Here is a 22,102-nt window from a genome sequence, read left to right as displayed (position 1 = left end):
AATAAATATTGGTGATTGGCTTATATATGAGGTGGTAAAACTGTCTCGTAATTTGAGTGTCACACCAAAGGTTTCAACCATAGGACTACCAATTATTTAAAGTAATTAAATTTTTAAATGAATAAAAAAAAAATTAAAATTACGTTATTACTTCTTAGAAAGTATCTAGACTCTATGTGATGGATTATAGGGTCTATTCAGGGGGGAACTTAACATATTTAAATAGAGATTGCTATGTAATTCAGTAAAATATTTGCAGGAAAATCTAAACGGTTCTTAGGGACTACCCATTGAAGCATTTTAGAATCGGAGTTGGGTTAAAGTTATAATTGTGTGCACTTTACGGTAGCTGTTGTCATTAAGAATGGGCGCCTGACTGAAGAATAGAACTTTTGGTATTTTTTGGGTTCTAATTAATATTAATTATTTTCATATTTCCTGTTTTTTACTGTATACTTACCTTTTTTTTCCAAAACCATACCAAGCCTTTTTTTTGTATTAACAGAATTATAGGAAAAAAAGTTGACCAAAAAAATTTAACTTTTTTATTACTTCTAATAATTTTTAAATGTATAAAACGAACTATAGTAGGAAAACAATAATTTTAGTTGTATAATGACGTAAATGCGAATTGTAAACTTCATATTTTAACAGAAATATGACACATACTTAGGTTAATACGAAAAAAAAATTCTAGGCTTAAAAACTTCAAAAGAATAAATAAAATGATACTAGTTACAAGTAAGATGAATATGAATATTGTTTGAAGCAAATTTTGACAAAAATATAGATTGTCCTATATAGGTTATATCAGTATAGACTAAGTTGAGATTCACTAATATTTTAAGCCGTACAAAATAATTATATAATGAAGTTAGTATAGAGTGCAACAAATATACATCAAACTAAGAATATATACCATTTAACCGAAATAAAGCAAAAATTAAAAAAGTTTTGTGGTAAAATGGCATCTGTAGCAAAAGATATCCTATATGTTAGTAGTTGACTTAGAATGGGAATATACAGTCTTTTGTTCATAATATTACATATTATACGTTGCAATATATCCTAGTATAAATAATATACCGAAAAGATGATTAATTAAAACGTCCTTACATTGGGTAATCTTTATAAAACATAAAAACTAGGTTACAATAAGACAGATGATTAATGATTTTGAAAATAGATTGAAAACAAATTTAATAGCGATACAGTAAAAACCCTACGTAGAAAATTCTTAAAAGTAAGTTACGTTATTAACGCTTCTAACAAATCTACTTCCTGAGATTTTTGCCTACAGTTAAAAACGAAATATCCTGCCTTAGTGTAAAACTAGTTTATTAATATAACTCCTGCTAACCCTAGTGTTGGTTACATTTTTAGAAAATGGTGGTCTATCGGCAATGCACATTATTATTGCCTTTCGTTGAGTAAAATACTAAATAAAACCTCATTAATCATCTTAAATGTTATTCTTCAAACCGTTTTTGAGCCATTTCCAACTTCTTTTGGCCAATTAAAGACTATCTGATCATCTCAAGGTACTTTTGTTTGTGTTTGGACAACATTTCAGTAACAGTTACTAGAGTTTTGATTGACTGATTTACCTACAAAAGGTAATGTTTAAAACGGTTAAATTATAACTAATAACAAGTTTTATACCTTGCCAACCGCTTGAAGTTCAGTCAAATGCGCAACGCATATGTGATGCAATGTTGCCAACTCCTTGGCAGAATCCGATTTGGACATAATCCGGGACTCTCCAGGGTCGCCTACCATGGATAACTGATCTAAAAACACAACCATTCGTTCCTTGTTTTTAAGTATAAAAGGGTTTACAACTTCCATATAAGGTTCCTAAAAATATACAATTGTTATGGTTGAAAATTAATAATGAAGTTTAAGTTTTATTACTTTCCCTCCAAATTCAACTAAATTTGCCAAGTTTTGTAAACATTTAGCCACCATCACAAGGCTTCGTGTAGCGGCTGGGCTGGGCTGTTCGCTCACTAGACCGAATTGTCTTGGATTAAGTAACGCGGGACATAACAACCTATAAGTATAAAATAGCAACTTTGCAATATTTATCAGACTAAGGGGCTGCTAATGAATGATTCCATTGTCGTTATATGAGGGCAGGTTAATAAGCCTTCAGAAAAAGAAGCAAAAACAATATTTTTTGGGTAATCTTACTCCGATTTTTCAACATAATATATTTATTTCCCAAAATAACTTAAAGATTAAATATACACTATTCAGAGTCTGTGCCACGATAAACTAAAAGTCTGCGTGTGCACCTTGAAGAAATTCGTTTTCTTTAATTAATATTCAAAGTTAATTTTACAGCATACTAAAAGGAACTATAAACTATATAAATATATGAAATATTAATAAATATTAACAATTTTACAAACAAAATATACCACAAGAGAAAAGTAGTAATCAAGTCAATGAAACAAGAAAAATTTTAAACACAACACAAATATCGGAGCAGACAGTGCCAAAAACTATAAATTATATTGTACGCCTATGATCAAAACAAGATTCAAATACGAATCCCACACCTGTTGTGAAATTCTCAAAATAGATTGAAGAAAAACAGTGAGGGAGCAAGACGCCATAATTAAATATTTGATTGCTGACCAATTAAAAAATCGCGTACGTCGGGTGCCGGTAAGGTCCCACCCACTTTGACCCCAAAATTGCGACGTGTAGACCGTTGTTGCCACTTATTAGTCATTTGAAAAGGTAATATTCCTTAAGTATTTAAATTAAAACTTTAACAAATAGACTATTCATAGTATAAAACTATGAAACTAACAATAATATCTAGATATTTTTAGCGAAATTAGTCCTATTCGAAAGAAATTTTAAGACATGTTTAATACAAAAATGTATAAATATTAGATAACAAAATACATACAGTGGTGGCCAAAAAAATAAGAGTGCCTGGTTTTATTTGAATATTCCTAATAATATATTGTGCTACATAGAGAAAAAAACAATAACGATTTCATGAGATGGAATACCAAGCTTCCTGAACTTCCTTCCATACATCTTGCTTATTTGTTGTTTTTTTACAAGCTACTGGGTTTTTCAGCTCCTTCCAAAGGTTTTCAATAGGGTTAAGGTCAGGCGATTGTGATGGCCGTTCCAGAACCGAAACCCTATTTTGTGTAAACCATTGTTTAACAATCCGTGCCGTACGTTTAAGGTCCTTATCTTGTTGATACACCCACCTTTTAGACATATTTTCTTCGGCGTATGGTAGCATGACTCTATCCAAGATATCCGAATAAATTTCTTTTGTCATGGTCTCTTTAATCCAAAATATGGGACCTACTCCATTCTAGGAAAAACAGCCCCACAGTTTGATATTTCCACTTAACTGTGCCTATTGTGTTTCTAGGATTATATTGTTCATTCTTCCTCCTTCTAACGAATATTCTTTCATCTAACCCGAATAAGTTGATCTTCGTTTCATCATTAAAAAGACTGTTGCACCAATTTCTTTGAAAATTTTCATTAAAAAATATTCTTTATAAACGCCAGTTTTTGTTTTATAGTCTTTTTGCTTAGAAATGGGACTTTTCTGATCATATAATTTTTGGTCTTGCAAACGTCTTCTTATCGTCCTAGTGCTAATACTTAGGCTTAAGTTTCGAGTTATAGAGGTAGATGTGGCAAAAGGTTGTTTACTGATTTCGCGTACAATAAGCTTATCAGTCTTCTGTGTGGTTTTTCTTGGGCGGCCTCGATTTTCAGACACGTTTTCCGTTTTATTTTGTGTTTTTAAAACTCAAAAGAGAGAGATTACACAAGGTGATCTTTTAAGCACATTTGCAATAAATGCATAGGATTTATTTTGACTTCTCAATTGCAAAGACGCATATTGGCCCTTATTTACCAACGGGATGCAACGATCTTGTTAAAACTGACTTGTATTTATTATTTGTATTTAATTGTATTTTTTATGTCAAATATCACAAACAAATCTTTTATTTGAATAAACAGAGACCAAATAGTTACAATAAACAAATACTCTTATTTTTTTGTCCACAAGATTTTTAAGCAAGATGAAAAAAACCGGAAGAAAATGCGTAGTATTTTATTTTAAATTCCAACATATAGTGAAGCTAATTCAGTTTGATATGAAATTTAATATGCACTCTTATTTTTTTGGCCACAACTGTAACTGAAGTCTGACAATCTCGCGAATGCCACAGCCTTTTGTTTTCTGCATTCTTTAAATTCTTTTCGTCCACGTCTATTCGCTGGGCGAACTATACGTATAATATCTATAACTATTCTTATCGTGTATGTATGTGTACCTAACAGGACTTCAGTACCCAACAGATGATATATACACTTTCCAATATACTGCTTGATTTCATACAATGGTACAAGAAGTATTTATGTTTATGTGCTGATCAATATTTCTTTAATAATGAAAACCTCTTACCTTAAAAACACAAATCCTGAAACGACCCTAGTCCGTACAAGTTTCTCGTCGGGCCATTTACTAACAGCTGCTCTTTGTAGACTACCACAAATATATCTAACAGGCCGAGGACATGCGTCAGGGGATGTGAAAATACTTAGCGTTACTTGATCCAAAACCTAAATATTAAATTTAATTTATTGGAACCATCCATGTCTGAATTTTCAATTCATTTTACCTGAAGCAAGAACTCGGCATTGTTACAAGCGTCATCTAAGGATTCCATTTTAGCAGGATTTAGTTCTGCGGATTGTTTGCTCTCTAATAATCTTAAAACAGTCTCTAATACTGCAGCCTGTAAAAGTAAAAGATTATGTAATTATGACATTTCTCAATATCAGATTTAAAAAAAGCAGCTGAAGAACAATAATTTATCAAAAAAATTTCATATTTTTTATTAACTTTGCGATACCCCTGTATTATATTTTAGCACATTTCCTGGCTATTTAAGGTAAACTACAACTTTTATATTTAAAGTTTTTTCCATTCCGTATAATAACCGAGGTAGGCTCTGTCTAAATATAAAGAATAACCCTGTACAGTGGTAACCAATAAATAGTCAAAGGACATTTATAAAACCGGAGTTTTCCTTTCTGATTTATTTACCATCGTAAGTAATATAATACCTTTATATTAATTGACCTCTACTTATTTGGTTTACAATGCAACAAACACCTTTTGCTACCGATTTTTTTTATATCGATCCATTGTCAGTTGCCACAAAAAATAAAAGTGCCACAATTTTGCGCAATTTTTTTATTAGAATTGCTATGCATACGTTACCAAAATAACTGTTTAGTTGATACAATAACATTTAGTCAGTTTGCCTCTGTATCAGGGTAAACAACTGAAAAAAATTCTATGCATTTATTGCGAACGCACTCAAATGATGATATTGCGTTCCTAGATAGTCGAGAAAACAAATTAGATCACCTTAGAAAGATTTAAAATGAAATATAAATGAAAATTTTAAAACAACATTTCTTTTTTCATGTGCCGAAAGGCAAATATACAATAGTTAAATAACCTACCTTTAGGAATCCTCCACATTCTGCTTTCATGTAAAGATCCATAAGAGTAGTTGCTAAAGAAGCTGCTCTAAACAATGTACTGGTTTCTGTTTCTCTAATAATTTCTGCCGAATTGAGTTCTCTGAGCAGTTCTGTTTCCCTTCCCTCAGCCCTACAAAATATACCAAGTCAAAATATAGATCAACCGTTTTTATCAATAATACTGTTTAACCTACCTAAATACCCGCAATAGTGCTGTAGCCAAAGGCGCTCTGTCAGCATGGCACAACTCCGCCAAAGTTTTAACGGAAGCCAGTCCAGGTTCTAAAAGTAGCTGTTGTAAAGGACTATATTCTTCAGCAGGCATAACTAAATCATGCAGATATCTAGAATATATTAAGAGTAGGAGTTAATTTTGTAAATTAGATAATAATTTTGTAAAAAGTAATTTTCTATTAATCTATTATTAAAATCGTTTATTAAGAAAAATGTAGAATTTCATAAGGTCTAAATTTAAACATACCACCCTTAATATTTCGGCTTCTATGAAAATTAATAAAAAACATACACACATTTTCAGTCAAAATATAAACCCTTTAGGGGTGGAAAATTTCTAAAATTTTAAATGAGAAAGGAGGTGGAATTGAGTTATTTAGTTGATTTACAAACATTTTGAAAAACCCAATAAGTTGCCTTTTTTGAATAGCTTCACAGAAAATACAAAGAATGGTTAAATACTTAAGGTATCAGCAGTTAAATAAAATAAAAAACGATCATTAAAAACCTTAATTTAAATATTATAATGTAACAGCCTGTTCTTAAACTAAAAAAAAACACGCCTGGAAAACACTTTAGAGGTACTCTCAATTTTACTTGAAGTAAAATTATAAAATAATGCCTTAGCTAATCAACGCCCATTTATATTTCAATAAAACTTTTTCATATCAGTGAATCTGCTGGTTCCACTTTAGGTACATTTGAGAATCACATAACATTGAGTGAGCTTTGAATCAAATCAAATTAAATGATTACTTAACTTAAAGCCTTTAGATTTATTCCTCCAAAACATTTTAAGTAGGTTGTCCGTAAAAGTAGTAAACATCCCTCGCGCAGATCAGTTGGCTATCGATTGATGTAACGTAATAATATATACTGTATTAACAGTCTGTAAGTGTGTATCTAATGTATTGTATTGTATTGTATTATCATTAAATAGAATTTAAAATACCTGGTGCAAATTGATATTTTAATTTAATTTTATACGTATGTGTCTCAAGTTTTGGCTTTGCATCATTGTAGATACTGAACCATTAAGGAAAAAATAAACCCACTCTACACCATTAACAGCTTCCCAAGTGTTGAAAATCTTAAAATTTCCAAGGGCAGTACAATGAACTAAGAGGACATTATGCTAAAGCGGGATGCATACATTTGCGGTCGAACAAAGTAAATACGATAAAAGTGGTTTTCTGCACTTACATCATTGGCGTGTTCTCTAAGTTTACGAATTTGTTAACTATTTAACCTGAGTTTTCAAATTTAAAAGTTTTTCAAAAATATTGAAAAAAAGTGAGTGTAAGTTATCAAATAATCTTTAAAACCCAGTGGCCACTCCTCCATTCAGTCATTTGGTCCATGACCTCCCAATAAATACTTCCAAAAATATATAATGTACATTATATAAAAATATAATGTATATTTTAGCTTTCTTTTGAATTCAACTACTCCTTTATTCTTTATTGTGCGCGTTGACTTGATGTTTGGAATTTTGCTAGATTATAACTGAACAAATAACTCGAATTTAGTGTTCAATATGTGTTTTTTGATGAAGGTTCGTTTTTCTAAATGTAACTGTCAATCAACACAATGGCTTGGCTCATAAATTGTTTTAAAAAGAAAAACAAGGTCATTACATTAAAGTAATGTAAAAATTGAACCAGACCTTTCATCAGTGTTGATTTATTAACCACTTAAATAGCTACTCTTTTCTTCATTTTTTTTAAATAGTTTGAAAAAGATATTTTGATTGACTGGTGGTATCATTTGTCATTTGGCCTTTATTTAATACCATTTAATTCTTTTAATCGTTGGAACTTACCTTTACTGGAGGTTGAAGTGATAAAGTTGCAAATTAGATTATTTCCCAAATCTAAATGCGTTAAAAAAAGAATTTTATCGCCTTTAAACTAAGTTGTGACTTGTTCCCCTTCCCCATTTAGTATTTTTGGCTTGAAGCTTAAATTCGCGCTTAAGAGGGAGCAAAAGTGAATAGAAACCGACAAGTTCGCACGATTTTAATTCACGGTATATAAAATATCGGTCGTCGTGGCAAACATATAAAACGTATTTTATGTTTTGGTAAAGTAGCATTAATATAAAAAATAGAAATGGATATGAAATAAAATTTAAATAAATATTGCGTGCATTAATGTAAAAAAATTATGTATTCAGTCCATCTACAGGATGTCCAAAAGAAATTTCTGGAAATAATTTTTAAGTTGCCAACTCTGGCACTAAAGGAGCATAACTGTTACGGTCAAGGAAAAGAACGTTTTTTTTTTAAAACATTCCTATAAAGGGTAAAATAAAACGGTGATGATTTTACTACAAATCTACATTTGTTTAACATTTTTTGCTATAGCAGGGCAGGAGAAGAGGGGGAAAGTCTATTAATAAAAGAATTTATAATTGGAATTGGTTTTGGGCTTTTTTAGTTTATGAGATCTTCTGAATTATTCTGGTTTTATGTGAAAGTATTACCATATTTTGTTTGTTTATCGCTCTTTGTTCATAATATATTTTCTTTTAATCATTCAATCGTACTGTTCGAAACCATGTAATTTCGAAATTTGGCGTTTTACCTGGTCCTTAATCTAAGAGATCCCCATTCACCCATTGGAGTAAGTCCAGACAAAGGGTACCATTCCTCTCGCTCTTCACCATTGCCTGAATATATAAAAGTTCGTTTTTAATTGATCAAACATACTTCTTTATATATACACACCTAAAGATGAAAGTTCTACATGTAGCTCAGCTACTTCAGTGTCCTTGCCTCTTTTCCCTTTATTATATACTGTTAGTGAAAAAGATACGACATCGCATGGCACATCACTTAAAAAAACCACAAAACAAATTCTAATATTCTTATCGGACACTTCGCCATTCCACTTACTCAAATATGAACTCTTCATCCCACACAGGATCCGGCGTACTTTTCGCTCTGGTCCTCGCAATCCTAACTTGTCCGTTGAATTGTATTGTAACATAAGGCATCGGGACCAATTTATATGGCAGTCGGTGTGCGTCCAAAACATGAAGGCTAAGGCATCGTAGTTCTCTTAGTCTTTGGACCTAGTGTAAGAAAACATTTTTAAGATTGTATTCAAGAAGGTAAACAATAGCGTTTACTTTGGCAGTAGCTCTACTGAGTTGCGGAACACATAATGGCTTTATTGCATTCACCCATTCTTGGCATTCTTCGGGCGAACGGGCGGCCAAATGGGTAGCGGTCGCTAGGCAGGGTAATGCTCTCTCTACTACTTGAAGGCAGTTAGATCTTTCCCAAAGACTATCGTGAACCTAAAAGTTCATATAGTATGATATAATATAGCTTTCAGTCTTTGTTTGTCACTACTTTCTTTTTTATTTGACGCAACTAGACAATTGTTAATGCAACTGATATTGCACTCATTTACTCAAATACCACATATATAATATCTGGCGTACCCCAGGAATCTGTTTTGGGGCATGTCTAATTTCTGATTTGTTTAATGTTGTAAAATACTACCAGCTCCACGGTTTTTTATTTATTATCCCAAATTTCCCATTCTTTTAAGGTTAAATCTGTGTTAGAAGCACCTAATAAAATAAACGATGATCTTTCTAGAATTTCCTTGCTTTCTTCTCAAAATTATTTAAAACTCAACCCTTCAAAGGGTTTGTGCAGAAAGACTTGCATTGGACGGTTTAAAGCTTTTTGTGAGAGGTACTCAGCTAAGTTTGGTTGGATCTACAAAAAATCTTGGATTGTTTTTGGATGATGAGTTGAGCTTTAAGTTACATGTTTTTAATATTATTAAAAACATGTAACTTCTAACAAGTCATGTTATGTTTTAAAGCCATATGTAAACAGAAACAAAGGGAGTCTCAATAGGAGCGCATTTGAATTTTGAATTCCGCGGCATTTTTTTTAATGACAGAAGCTGAAAACAAATGAAAAGAATAATGTAAACAGTTTGAGATTAGTAGCCATGGAACGATATACCGCCGAACAACGAATTATTGTTGTTAAAACACACTACGAGTATGAAAAATATTTTGCGGGTTCAGTTCATCAAATTCAAAACTGTTCATTCAACAGTTCGTAAAACTGTGTTGCATTTTTGGTCGACATGATGCAAAATCACACAGAAGACTACTTGTTCGTTCGTTCAAAGACTACTTGACAAATTTGCAGTGGCGAAGCGTGAACTTTTCTTTCGGGTAGACAAACAGGAGACAAAGAGAAAAATATGTAGTGATATAAAAAAGAAAAAAATAATTTCTACTAGCATAAAAAGATAGATAGATAAAAATAAATACTACTTACAAGAAAAACACAACATAGGTATAACCATAACTTATAAATCTATAATATCCATTATTTTAAAATTAATTAAAGACAAACAAAAACACAACTAAAATACAATTGCCAATATCAAACAATCGTTCATAAATAACCCCTAAAATATCCACTAAAAAAATCTTTTCTATACACCAAAAAATAAAAATACTAATTACAATAGGACGCGCCCGCACCAAATGCCGAATGCAGATTCATCAAAAAACAAAACTGAAGATGTATGCGGCCCCTTAAGAGCATAATAAAATAGCTGGTCGACTTCGATAGACAAAAGCTCAAATGTCTTTCCCGCGAGTAAATTTTGCATACGTAATAGGCTGAATACTGATGCGGCTGGACCTCTGTCACCTGCTTGATGCGTAAATGGTTCGATTAGATGCTCCAAGGTTCGGAAGACAAATATCAATGTGTCTTCCTGGGGCTCGTATACATTAATTGGGTGTCAGCCCTGCATTTTTATTTTAATTGGTGCGTCAGGCGGGGCGCGCCTTAGATACTATAGATAGATAGATATTATAGCCGTTTAGATACTATATAATAATAGTAAGGAGAGCGACTGCAGTGAGCATTCTGTGTTTTTTTTTTTTAATTTTAATTCAACAATTACATGAAATAATTACGTGATAAATTAATGACAAATAACTGGATAATTTTGGGTAGACAGTGTCTACCTTGTCTACTCGTACGCTTCGCCACTGCAAATTTGACCAAAATGGTTGTCGAGGACGTAAAAACACCTGTGCGTCACCGTACTAGTCGCTCTGTTGAAAACAGTGCGTGAAAGTGTTGGCGCGAATTCAGGAACATTTGAATTCTCATGAAAGATTCATTTACATGCCTAAAAGATTCAATTGACTCAAGAATTAAATTGAATTTCGTCAGTTGTACGTTGTAATTGACTATCGGGAAAGTCAAATAGAACACGTAGTCAGCGTAAGAAATAAGTTTAAAATCGTATCTGTATTAAGTAGGAAACAGTTTAAAATCATAATAAAATTGGCATTCTAGCTTATTTCTTTACATAAGGTTCTACAGGTGTAAAAATTACATAATTAGACAAAATTACAAATTATTTACTCGTTAAAGGACTCTACTAAAGCGAGAATATAGGAAAACCGAAGACCATCGTTATACAATATTTTAAAAAAAAACTTAAACACAAAACAGAACGTATTTCGCCCACTGAGCAATAAGATGCGAATGTATCTCTAGCCAAAAAAACAATGGTAGTAAGCGTTGAGTGTATCGGAAGTAAAAAATTAAAGCTATCTATCTTTTTGAGTATTGCAAAAACAATAAATGGACGCTTATTCGAAGAAAATTCTGTTTACCGATGAGGCACCTTAATCCCTTGGTTAATAAACAAAATTGCCAGATTTGGGGCGGAGACAATTCTAGAAGAAAATACATCCATTAAGAGTCACTGTTTGGTGCGGACTTTCGACAGGTGGACTAATTGGACCGTACTTCTTTGAGGATCAGGCAGAAAAAAGAAATGTATGTACCGTGAACATCGAACGCTATCGTAACATGCTCTCTGAAGTTTTATGGCCTCAATTGGATGGTATGGATACGGAAAATATGTATGAGGTACCAACAGGAAGGTGCGACATGCTACACGCGGAGCTATACAGTTGTTGCAAAAAAGGTTTCGCGGCCGTGTCATTTAAGGGAATGGAGACCGGAACTGGCTCACAAGATCGTACGATTTAACGCCTTGTGATTTCTTTATTTAGGGGTTTTTTAAATCCCCCGTATACGCTAATAACCCAACAAGAATTCCGCAGGTGAAGAACCAAATTAAACGTGTTATTATTATATCACACAATTGTGTGAAAATATAAGTGAAAATTTCTCAAAACAAATAAGAGCCTATTGCAAAGCAATTTGTATTTTATTTAATAACTCAAATTACCGAATTTTGACTGTATTATACATAACTTTTTCTTACAAGCCAAAACTTATTAAAAAAATATTACTTCAACAATTTAAGTTTAGCTCACCAAAAGAATGATTAAATATACTATGATATATGTCTCAAATATTCTGCCAGAAACTTTTTGAACCCAACATGGCAATTGTATTAAAATCTGTAAAGGATTGCTTTTTTCCATTTAACGCCATATCTTGCCTAGCCAAAAAATAATAAATAGATATAAAAACTCAATATTTTTTTACCTGATATAAGTATGCACAAGACAAGTCGATAAGACCCTTTGGTTTTGTCCTCTTTGGGTTGTCATAAAAACACAGATGAGTATCAGAACCGTCGACCAACAATACAAAGTACAGTAATTTCCACTTCTTGGCCCCTTTGTCCGACTTTCTGTGAAGATATCCTTGATGCTGTAAAACATAAATTTAACAGTTAACAACGGCTAATTTATTGATAAAATAAACCCACTTTTATGCCTCGCATTTTCTTTAAACCGGCCTGGTCTCTGCATTCCCGTAGTGTGGCGTAAATCTTTTCAGCTTCCGATTTTGCCTTTTGGTTTTCTGGTACCCAGTCGAGTTCTTTACTGCCATCTACTACCAACTGTAAAAAAAGAGACGGTAAGAAATAAACAAACAATACATTTCTATTTAAGCTTACAGGATGTTGTAAAGTATATCCTTCAACAATTTGTTCCTTCCTATAGCGATTTATAACTGCGTCTAAGCATTCAAATATTCTACCGCCCATAAGATACCTTACACCCTTTTTTTCGATTCTAAACCGTTGAATTTGGTTGTTTATGTGAAAGAATAAAGAGTAATCACCAGGGGAATTATCACTAGGTCGTACCAAAAAACTGCCAGGACCAGCTAAAAAAGTTTCCAATGTTAAAGTATTTTGGATTTCTATATATCTTCTCACCTTTCACTAAAAGATCAACAGCCTCATTCTTTGTACAATTTGGATGAAACCAAGGGAAAACAGTATTCGGGTCTATACTATCATCTAAGTCTTCCACAAGTTCACGAAATATCATTCCTGAAAGAATAGCACCATATAATACTTTTATATTCAATATTCTACTAAAAAATACAAAAGTAGTATTTGCTTAGCTCAAAAATGTTACCTTGTTCTCCAGTCCTATGAGCAGTCACCCATAACCATCCATTGTCCATGTCATTGTGAACAAAGAAAATATCACCCTTTTTAAATGTCAGCTCATCGGTGTCTGGCATTTTTGTATAAGGAAGTATCGCCACAACTCTCTAAGAATCAGTTACTAAATTAATACGAGATTAAAATTAGGGCAATTAAAAGTATTCCTATTCATATTTTTGCGATCCAATTGCAATTTTTAAAGGATTATTGGATCTGTGGTTCAAATAACAAAAACAAAAGCTTTTTGAGCTATATTTACATTTTAGAAACTCATCTTCCTCTTACTGTAACGAATTAACAGTTATTATAATTAAGAATATAATTGAGAAAATTTCTTTTCATTAAGTATTTACTGCAAAAAATTGAAGATTTTTTACTGAGATACATTTTTTTAAACATCATTTGTATTTTAATTTGTGTCTATGACAGTGGCGAAGCGTACGAGTAGACAAGGTAGACACTGTCTACCCAAAATTATCCGGTTATTTGTCATTAATTTATCACGTAATTATTTCATGTAATTGTTGAATTAAAATTTAAAAAAAATTAACACAGAACGTAGTCGCTATCTTACTATTATTATATAGTATCTAAACATAATTAATCCGAAGGCGCGCCCCGCCTGTCGCACCGATTAAGATAAAAATACAGGGCTGACACCCAATTAATGTATACGAGCCCCAGGAAGACACATTGATATTTGTCTTCCGAAATTTGGAGCATATCAAACCAAATACGCATCAAGCAGGCTACAGAGGTCCGGCCGCATTTAGCCTATTACGTATGCAAAATTTACTCGCGGGGAAGACATTCGAGCTTTTGTCTATCGAAGTCGACCAGCTATTTTATTATGCTGTTGAGGGTTATTGTTTATGGACACGCTTGATCTGGTCGGCCGCAATACATCTTCAGTTTTGTCTGCATTTGGTGGGGGCGCGTGCTATAGTAATTTAATAATTAGTATTTTTATTTTTGGGTGTATAGAAAAGGTTTTTTTAGTGGTTATTTATGAACGACTGTTCGAATTATTTATTTCTTTTTTATATCACTACATAATTTTTCTCTTTGAGTTAATATTTCATGTGCTTTCATTCTGTATTTCATTAAAGTGAATAATATTGAATACACATTTTTTTCTAATTAACGATTTTTATTGTTTGTCTACCCGAAAAAAAAGTTCACGCTTCGCCACTGGTCTATGAAATATTTATCACTATTTAAAAGTATTAAGAACTCCTTATCCCTTATATAAATTCACAGTCCAGTAGGAAAATTTCTTAATTAGATTCGTAATTTATAACTGTTGGTTCTTTGTAGTGTCCTAAGGATGAGTTTATAAAATTTAGAATTGTAAAGTTTTTATTCAGCTTCTGTTTTTAATATTAACTCTTAACTTTTTTAAAATTGAAAACAAAATAGTCATGACTTCAATAAGTAAACATTATATAACAGCAAATCTGTTATATAATACTTACTTAATGTTTGCAGTACATTATTACATACCTTCTTATCATTAACTGGTTCAGGTGGAGGTACTGGATGTACCAATCTCTCTCTCTTGAGCAGATCACTACACTCTGTATAATATCCCACAAGATCATTAAGAGAAACAAACTGACGACCTCCTATGTAAAAGTCTCCACACACAGCCGTTATTCTGCAAAAACAAGCAAAATTATAAAAAATTATAATGGCTGGTGAGATTTTTAAGTCCCTTACCGAAAGTGATTCATACCAGTACGTCCTAAATAGGACAATACGTAGGAACCGGGCTTTCTGTCACTTTCCCTGACTAAATAAGAGCCCAATTTGTTGCAGCTCCAGAGACGCTCTTCTGCTTGAAATCTACAATTAAAACGGTTTATATTTTTTAATAGAATCAACAAATATGAATCAGTACAATTATGTTGAAACTATATTGTTTTAATCATTTTTCTAATGGAATATTCCGTTCAATTTCTTAATATTTGACATTTCAATAAATTGCTTGACTTCCGAGCATTGTATTATGATAAAAATTTACCACTACAGTAGTAATTACAGTTCGAACGAATTAATATTACATTCATAACATTTTATAACACTATGTTTTCATTGTTATTATGCAAAATGTACGGCCTCTCAAAGATTTTAGCATGTGATTATCATTTTGCAGTTTTACATTTATTAAGATCATACAAAAATGCCCTAACGTTATCTTCTTTCTCTTGTACTGCAAAAATAAAAAACAACAAATCTCAATTTTTTTATAGATAAAAAAAAATTACCTGTCAAGCCTTCCATGGTACCATAAAGTTTCCGCGGGGGCATAATGGGCAGAATCTCCTAAATCTGGATCCTCTGGTTCTTTAGCCATGGCACCCACCGGCTCGTTAGGTTCGTTTCCGTCGTCGCTACCTGTACTAGGTGAACCCAGTTGTTTCTCTTTATGCCTTAAGTCTGCCATCTTCAAACGATAACTCAAAATTCAATCTACCAAACAAAGAAAATATTTACTGATGGTTTTTAAATTACATTACTGGTGCTAATTATCGTAAACGGAGATTTTATAGTTGATTTATTGTTATGTGGTTACGATAAAAATTATCAGTGCCGGGTAAATAAGCCGATTAAAGCAAATAATAATGGCACTTTTAAATGTAATATTGATTCCTCTAAATCATAAGCCATTTGGCTTCCCGGCTGCATGTTTTGAATTTAAATTAAAATGTAGTTAACAATGCAATTTATTTAAATAGGCGAATATAAATAGTAAACGTTTCCTGTGTTTAATTACACTGAAAAAATATAAATAAATGATAATATCTTGGTTAGTGAAAAGGGGGCTCTGTGTAGTTGGGTTATCAATATATAATGTGCTTCTTTGATAACAAAAATAAATATATTTTAACATTTATCGCTTCAGAAAAGCGGATTGGTACATCAGCTTTATATCTTGATATGTGTCTATCCCGTGTGTAATTCATGCAATTTATATAATAAGTTGCAAGGGGCTAAATAGAAGAATACTCAAATATTTTGTATAATTACTAGTATTGCATGCTAAACGGTTAAAAATAAACAGTTTATATATGATAAAATTAAAAATAACATAAATACAAATTTTGGAAAAAAGCTTTAGAAATAAAGCTCCTGGATTTTGAGTTTGTTAGGGATAAATAAAAAAAAAATGAATTGAAGACTGAAAGAATACTCAATATTGCCAAAACTTTATTATTAAACATATCTATTATATTATTTATAATTTTTTTCTGGAGTCTTAATTTGAATACCTACAAAAAAAGGTACTAAGGAGTGGCATGAATACATCCTATTTGATAATTATGAATGAAAAAGACCAAAATAAACCTACAGATACATAAATCTTTATTTGGAACGAGTGGCAAAGTTCTTGGGAGAAATAAGTTTCTAGAAAGTATGCTGTCATACATTTCCATTCCTTAAGAGCTTTTGATGCAGGATGTTGATTTTTTGTCCAAGCTCAACATTTTTTTGTTGATATAAATTATAAAGAGAACAAGACATTACAGAGTCCAGGGGTACCCAGACCATAAAGATTATTAGAACATTATTATTGGGTTCTGTTACGCAAATAAGACCAAACACATGGCTTAATAAGATTCTCTCTAACCCTAAACCAATTCATTTTTATTCTACTTCTTGGGTTATTCTATGAATAAAGCCAAGGTTCTCTAAATTGAGTAAAATAGAATAATTATCGTATACAATTTATCTTAAAAAAGAAGCAAAACTTGCATTTAGTTTTTTTACCTAAATTTTTGAACAAAAATTATGCATGAAAACGCATTTCTCCCCAATCTTTGTCCACATCAAAAAGCATTTGTTGCAATACATTACTATTTACAATATGATGATAGCCACTCTACATAATTTTTAAGGCAATAAATTAAAATATAATAGAATTTATTATGATGTAGAGAGACTACATATGACAAACAAATATATACATAAAATTAAACAAAAGAAATATATATATGAGCAAAGAATTATGAATAAAGCACTTAAGTTTTAATTAATCTCACCTTGCCCACATCACAAAAAAGAGCAGTTAAGTAAAAACTTTGCTCAAAGCACTTATTTTGGAATTACATCATTTGTCATCAATCCTTCTTGAAACCTAAAAAGAATTGAATTGCTTCTCTCTTGAAAGGGCTCTCTTTAGATATAGGTTGGTAATTTCATACTAAACTATCTCCTCTTTTAAATTAATACTGGTAATATATATATATATGATACCTTTAAACTATCAGGAAACACTCTTTATGAATTTTTGTTAGTAAAATAATAAGACAATCTTCAACAAAGAGACATTTAATACATGTCATGTTTTTTAGTGTTCTTTAGTAACTTAATTAAATTGTGAACTTAACACCCTATGCTGCTTTTAACACACTAAATAAGAATAGATTCAATTTATTATTTATGCCAAAGTCTAAGGGAGATTACATATGAGCAAATAAATTATAAATGAAGCAATTATATTTTAATAAATCTCATCTTGCTGAGATCACAGAAAAGGACAGCTGTGAGTAAAGACTGCTCAAAACACTTAGGAGTATACTCAACATATTTTAGAATTGCATCATTTGTACTCAATTCTTCTTAAAACCCAAAAATTAATTTTTGTTTATTTAAAGTATATTTTATTATTTTAAGTGCTTCTCAAAGGCTCTCTTCAGAGATTATAGGTCAGATGGATACAGGTTTGTAATTTGATACTAAACTATCTCCTCTTTTAAATTACTATCATGCAATTTATATATTACACGTATAACAAATGCTACATTTAAAGTATCAGGAAAAACTCCCCTGTAACCAGTAATTGTAAATTTTATTGAATTAATAAGATACTCCTTAACAAAGAGAATTTAACCCTAACTTAACCCACACCATGTTTGTTAGTGGTCTTGTAAGTAGTTTAATAATTATATTGTGAACTTAAAAGCTCTTGGAATTATTCATGTTTCTATAAAATTTAGAGAATTTAAGTTTATTATTGACACATAATTTCCCATATCAACACATGCAGTTAAATGAATCTTGATTCATATTAAGTTTTATTGGTTTATAATTTCTTTATTTAAAATATAAGTTTTTGAATAGGAAATAATTTTGTGCTTTCTTGTGGTAGATCCAATACCAATACAAGACTTGCCTAATAGGTATGTCTCTAAACAGGCGTAATTCCCATGATGAATGATAATGATGGTCTTGATGATTAATTGGAGTTGCTGACTGTAGTTGTTACAGTTGATGGAGTCAATTTTTTAATTCTGATTTTATCAGGTATGTATATTGCAAAGCCACAAGAAAAAACATAGGTATAGGCTTTTATTTAAAGACTTAAAAATCTTGATATCATGCTCTCTATTTATAGTGAAACTTCCATGCTTGATATAAAAAATACAAAACATATCTGAACTTCAATTCTGAAAGACACCATGCTTCAAGAAGTGAATTAACCAGGAACTCAATAATTTATTTAAACGTACAAATATTTAACCATCTTCCAGTGCATATATAGAGTGCTAAAAGATTTGCAAGTTTTGATGAGTATTTTGGAGATGGCAGGAGTCAACTTTCTTCCTTTCTTATTTACATATACCGTATATTTTTAAGTTTCTTATTTAATTAAACAATAGTTTATGTACTGTGAACTCCTTTTTTTTAAGTGACATTTTATTATGCATGCATTTTTCCTTTTACATAATTTTTTTACCTTTACTAAGCTTTGTCTGCAAATACCATGTATTAAAAATATATGTATGTATTAATAAAGACTGTTTTGAACTTAAATTTAATTGGTAGTTTCAGAACCAAACCGAGATAGCTTACATTACAACTCAGGTTTTAATCTACAACATTTGTCATTTGAACGAATGTATTATAATTTGGTGAGCAATAGTCACTAGTTTATGAATGTTATTTTTGTATTAATGTAAAATGCTTTCATATAATTCATTTTTGTTGAATTGTGTTACAAAATTTTAATCAATATTATTTTTTATTTTGTGTTACATAAAAATAGTTTAGGTTGGTCATTTTTAATCAAATCTGTGGAAACTGATGTTTTTTGGCTTATGACTTAATTTTTATGTTATGTACTACAGTGTTGATATTTCTATAATTTTTAGCAGGAAAAATCATAAATCTTTCAAAAGAGAGATAATACATTATTAGTTAAAATAAGCTTAGTTTCATTTTTAACATTATCATAGGATTAAGATGTCTTATTGCTTTTTATTATTATTATGAACATGTTTAAGTAATGATGTAATCATCTTGCTTAATAACCAATGTATTATCATATACATATATGTTTGTACTGCAAATTACTAGTGTAGTTTTAGCTATTCCCCCAGATTGCTTTGTCTGCAGGAATGTTATTTATTTTCTCTCATACATTATATTTTGATTAATTAGTAAGAATATATAAGATTGAAGTAAAAATTCCTACGTAAAATATTTTGTTGTCTGCCACTAAAGTTTGAACAATAAATTTGGTACCTACAACTTACTTTTATTTATTGAGGCCCAAAACATACTTATATCTAATCAGACAACATTATTTTAAATTAAAAATACTATAATTCCTCAGTGATAATTAGCTAAGAAGAAGCTAGTAGCTAATAGAAAGGTTTGATATCCCTTATCTAGTTCTTGCACCTATCTCCAACTTCATTATCTTTTTATAATGTATTTTGTATTATATATATATATGACATCCTGCAATACAAATGTTCACTTTATAAAGAAACACATTTTCTTATGTATATAAAGAAAGAGAACAATGACAATTTATATATACAATGCAGAAATCCCCCCAAGGGCATAAAAAAATGATAATATATGCCTCCTTCCTCTCTTTTCACACATTCATTCTCTCTTTGTTTGCCTTTGATTAAAGGAAGTTGCAGGCTTTTATCCAAGCAGGCACTTCCTTTGAATAGATAAACAGTTTAAGAGAAAACAAACAAATAAACGACAATGTAGATAGCAATTAATAGGAACCGTTCATCACTAATAATATAGGAAAACAAATTTCTAACCAATTAACAGCGAAAAATGGCTTTTAAATAAAAGGTTATTTACCTGTTTAATTACCACCTTAGCACCACGATACTTTCTCAGCACATTGCGTTCGTCATGGGGAAGAATTTCGGTTTGACTTTTGTTTTATTTTCTTCGAACTACCCCACCATACGAAACCCAAAATAAAAATGTTTATTGACGTTTTGTCGCGAACCGAACCGAAAGCACTTTGGAGTCGGAGAAAGTGATTTTTCCGATTTTTCGTTTTTGAGTTTGCGCCGTTGGCTTGTAGCGTGGGTTGTCTAATCTAAGACTCTCCTGGCCATCTCTGAGACAATGCAGTAAACCTAATTGTACAGGGTCGGAACATAGAGGAAGTAAAATAAGAGAGACCTCAAATTATAGCACGTTTCGGACACCTTATTTTTGACAGTTGGCAGCTAGTAGTTCCAATGGCTAGAAAGAGCGGCGCCACCGACACTGGAATAGCTGATATTGACATTGTCGTAATTGACACTCATACCTGACATTAACCGATTTTAGGCGGATAACCACAATTTATTGGTAATAGCCGCGGTATCCTTGGTTTTTACACAGCAAACAACTACATTGACGTCACAACTTGTTTTCATGTAAACGTGTTGGTTTAACCACTGTTTATTGATTATAAGTAGTAAATAATAAACAAAAACAACTTTATTTTGTGTACTGCATTCTCATTTCTTACATAATATTCCTTTATAAATAATCATATTTCTTAATCTCTTATATTTATTTCTTGTGTTTTTAGTTCCTATAATTTCTAATTTCGTTTATTTGGACATTATTTAGGATCTATGTTTTGTTGTTTTGGAAGTATTTTTTGTTACATTAATTTGATTATTCATGATGACCGACTCTATTTGTAATGCTGATATTCCTAATCCAAGAATAAAGGTGATGTTACATGCATACGTCATCCGTCATCCGTCATACAAAATTTTATCGGATAGTTTTCCCTTCTGTTACATGGACGCGTCACTTTCGTATGATTGACAATATTGACATTGACATTTCACTGGTGGTGCTTGTTTACTGGTTACTGTTTGTTTATTTATTTTTGTTTTTACTTATTGTAATAATACCAAAAGCCTTTATAATTTTGTTATATTATGTTCTTTGGCCATTATTAAATCAAATATGGAAGAGAAAGAATGCAGCACATCTTCGCCCGGAGATTCTGAGTCTGAAATTCAGCCGGTACAGGTAAGGTATTTATTATAACCTGTTAACCATTGTTTTTATGTCAATTCAAACTTAAATTAAATATTTGTATGTTTTTTACTTACAGAATGAAATACAAACCACTACAGTTGAAGAATTTTTGATCTGCTGTGTCCAGAATCGGGCAGCTCTGTGGGAAAACATACTTGAATTATAACATGTTTCCCGTCTATGGCGCCCACACAATGTGGTAATTGCCATTTTTCGCTAAAGCCTTCTGCAATATTTCTCCAAGTATCTTCATCTGGTTTTGGTAACACTTTTTCGTGCAAACATTCCCAAATAGCATCACATGTTTCCCTTATAATTTGTGAAATAGTAGAATGAGCAATCCGAAAGGAAAATGAAATTGATGTCATACTGTCTCCAGTAGCAAGATACCTAAAAGTATGAGTTGCAAATGAACTTTGTAAAGTAATAAGGTTATCCATGTTTTTTTCCATCAATGGAACCAGCATTGAGCATGTCATCTTTATTTATAAAACTTAAATATAGGTGATACTGCTATTTATGCCAGCTATCAAAAGAAAAAAATACATGACTGTTGACTAACTGAA

At 31.4% G+C, this 22,102-nt stretch overlaps 1 protein-coding gene across 2 annotated transcripts; it reads right to left on the bottom strand.

The window, feature by feature from the left end:
* Nucleotides 1-1,101: 1,101 nt before the first annotated feature.
* Nucleotides 1,102-20,533, bottom strand: LOC126734119 (ras GTPase-activating protein 1). 2 transcript variants are annotated; one of them, XM_050437652.1, is made up of 21 exons: nucleotides 20,343-20,533; nucleotides 17,273-17,367; nucleotides 15,497-15,701; nucleotides 14,949-15,074; nucleotides 14,733-14,886; nucleotides 13,198-13,336; nucleotides 12,993-13,109; nucleotides 12,729-12,940; nucleotides 12,537-12,671; nucleotides 12,311-12,478; nucleotides 8,920-9,090; nucleotides 8,684-8,862; nucleotides 8,516-8,622; nucleotides 8,373-8,457; nucleotides 5,748-5,897; nucleotides 5,533-5,683; nucleotides 4,680-4,796; nucleotides 4,463-4,620; nucleotides 1,915-2,053; nucleotides 1,663-1,857; nucleotides 1,102-1,607 (listed from the first exon to the last, which is right to left on the bottom strand). In XM_050437652.1, the coding sequence occupies exons 3-21, from the start codon at nucleotides 15,673-15,675 to the stop codon at nucleotides 1,524-1,526; spliced, it is 2,766 nt and encodes a 921-aa protein (XP_050293609.1). In that variant the 5' UTR covers nucleotides 15,676-15,701; nucleotides 17,273-17,367; nucleotides 20,343-20,533; the 3' UTR covers nucleotides 1,102-1,523. The 2 variants fall into 2 exon arrangements, with proteins under 2 accessions (XP_050293609.1, XP_050293608.1); XM_050437651.1 differs by lacking the exon at nucleotides 17,273-17,367.
* Nucleotides 20,534-22,102: the final 1,569 nt, after the last annotated feature.

This window comes from Anthonomus grandis, chromosome 3, assembly GCF_022605725.1.
Source record: "Anthonomus grandis grandis chromosome 3, icAntGran1.3, whole genome shotgun sequence".
In the NCBI taxonomy this organism is placed as follows: Eukaryota; Metazoa; Arthropoda; class Insecta; order Coleoptera; family Curculionidae; genus Anthonomus; species Anthonomus grandis.
This window is presented reverse-complemented; position numbering and strand designations above follow the sequence as displayed.

Excerpts from the sequence above, each read along its gene's own strand:
- LOC126734119 (XM_050437652.1), bottom strand. The coding sequence starts at position 15,675 with ATGGCAGACTTAAGGCATAAAGAGAAACAACTGGGTTCACCTAGTACA. Across the intron at positions 12,672-12,728 it reads GATATACTTTACAACATCCT|TTGGTAGTAGATGGCAGTAA; the intron begins GTAAGCTTAAAT and ends CTTTTTTTACAG. Across the intron at positions 1,858-1,914 it reads TAGTTGAATTTGGAGGGAAA|GAACCTTATATGGAAGTTGT; the intron begins GTAATAAAACTT and ends GTATATTTTTAG.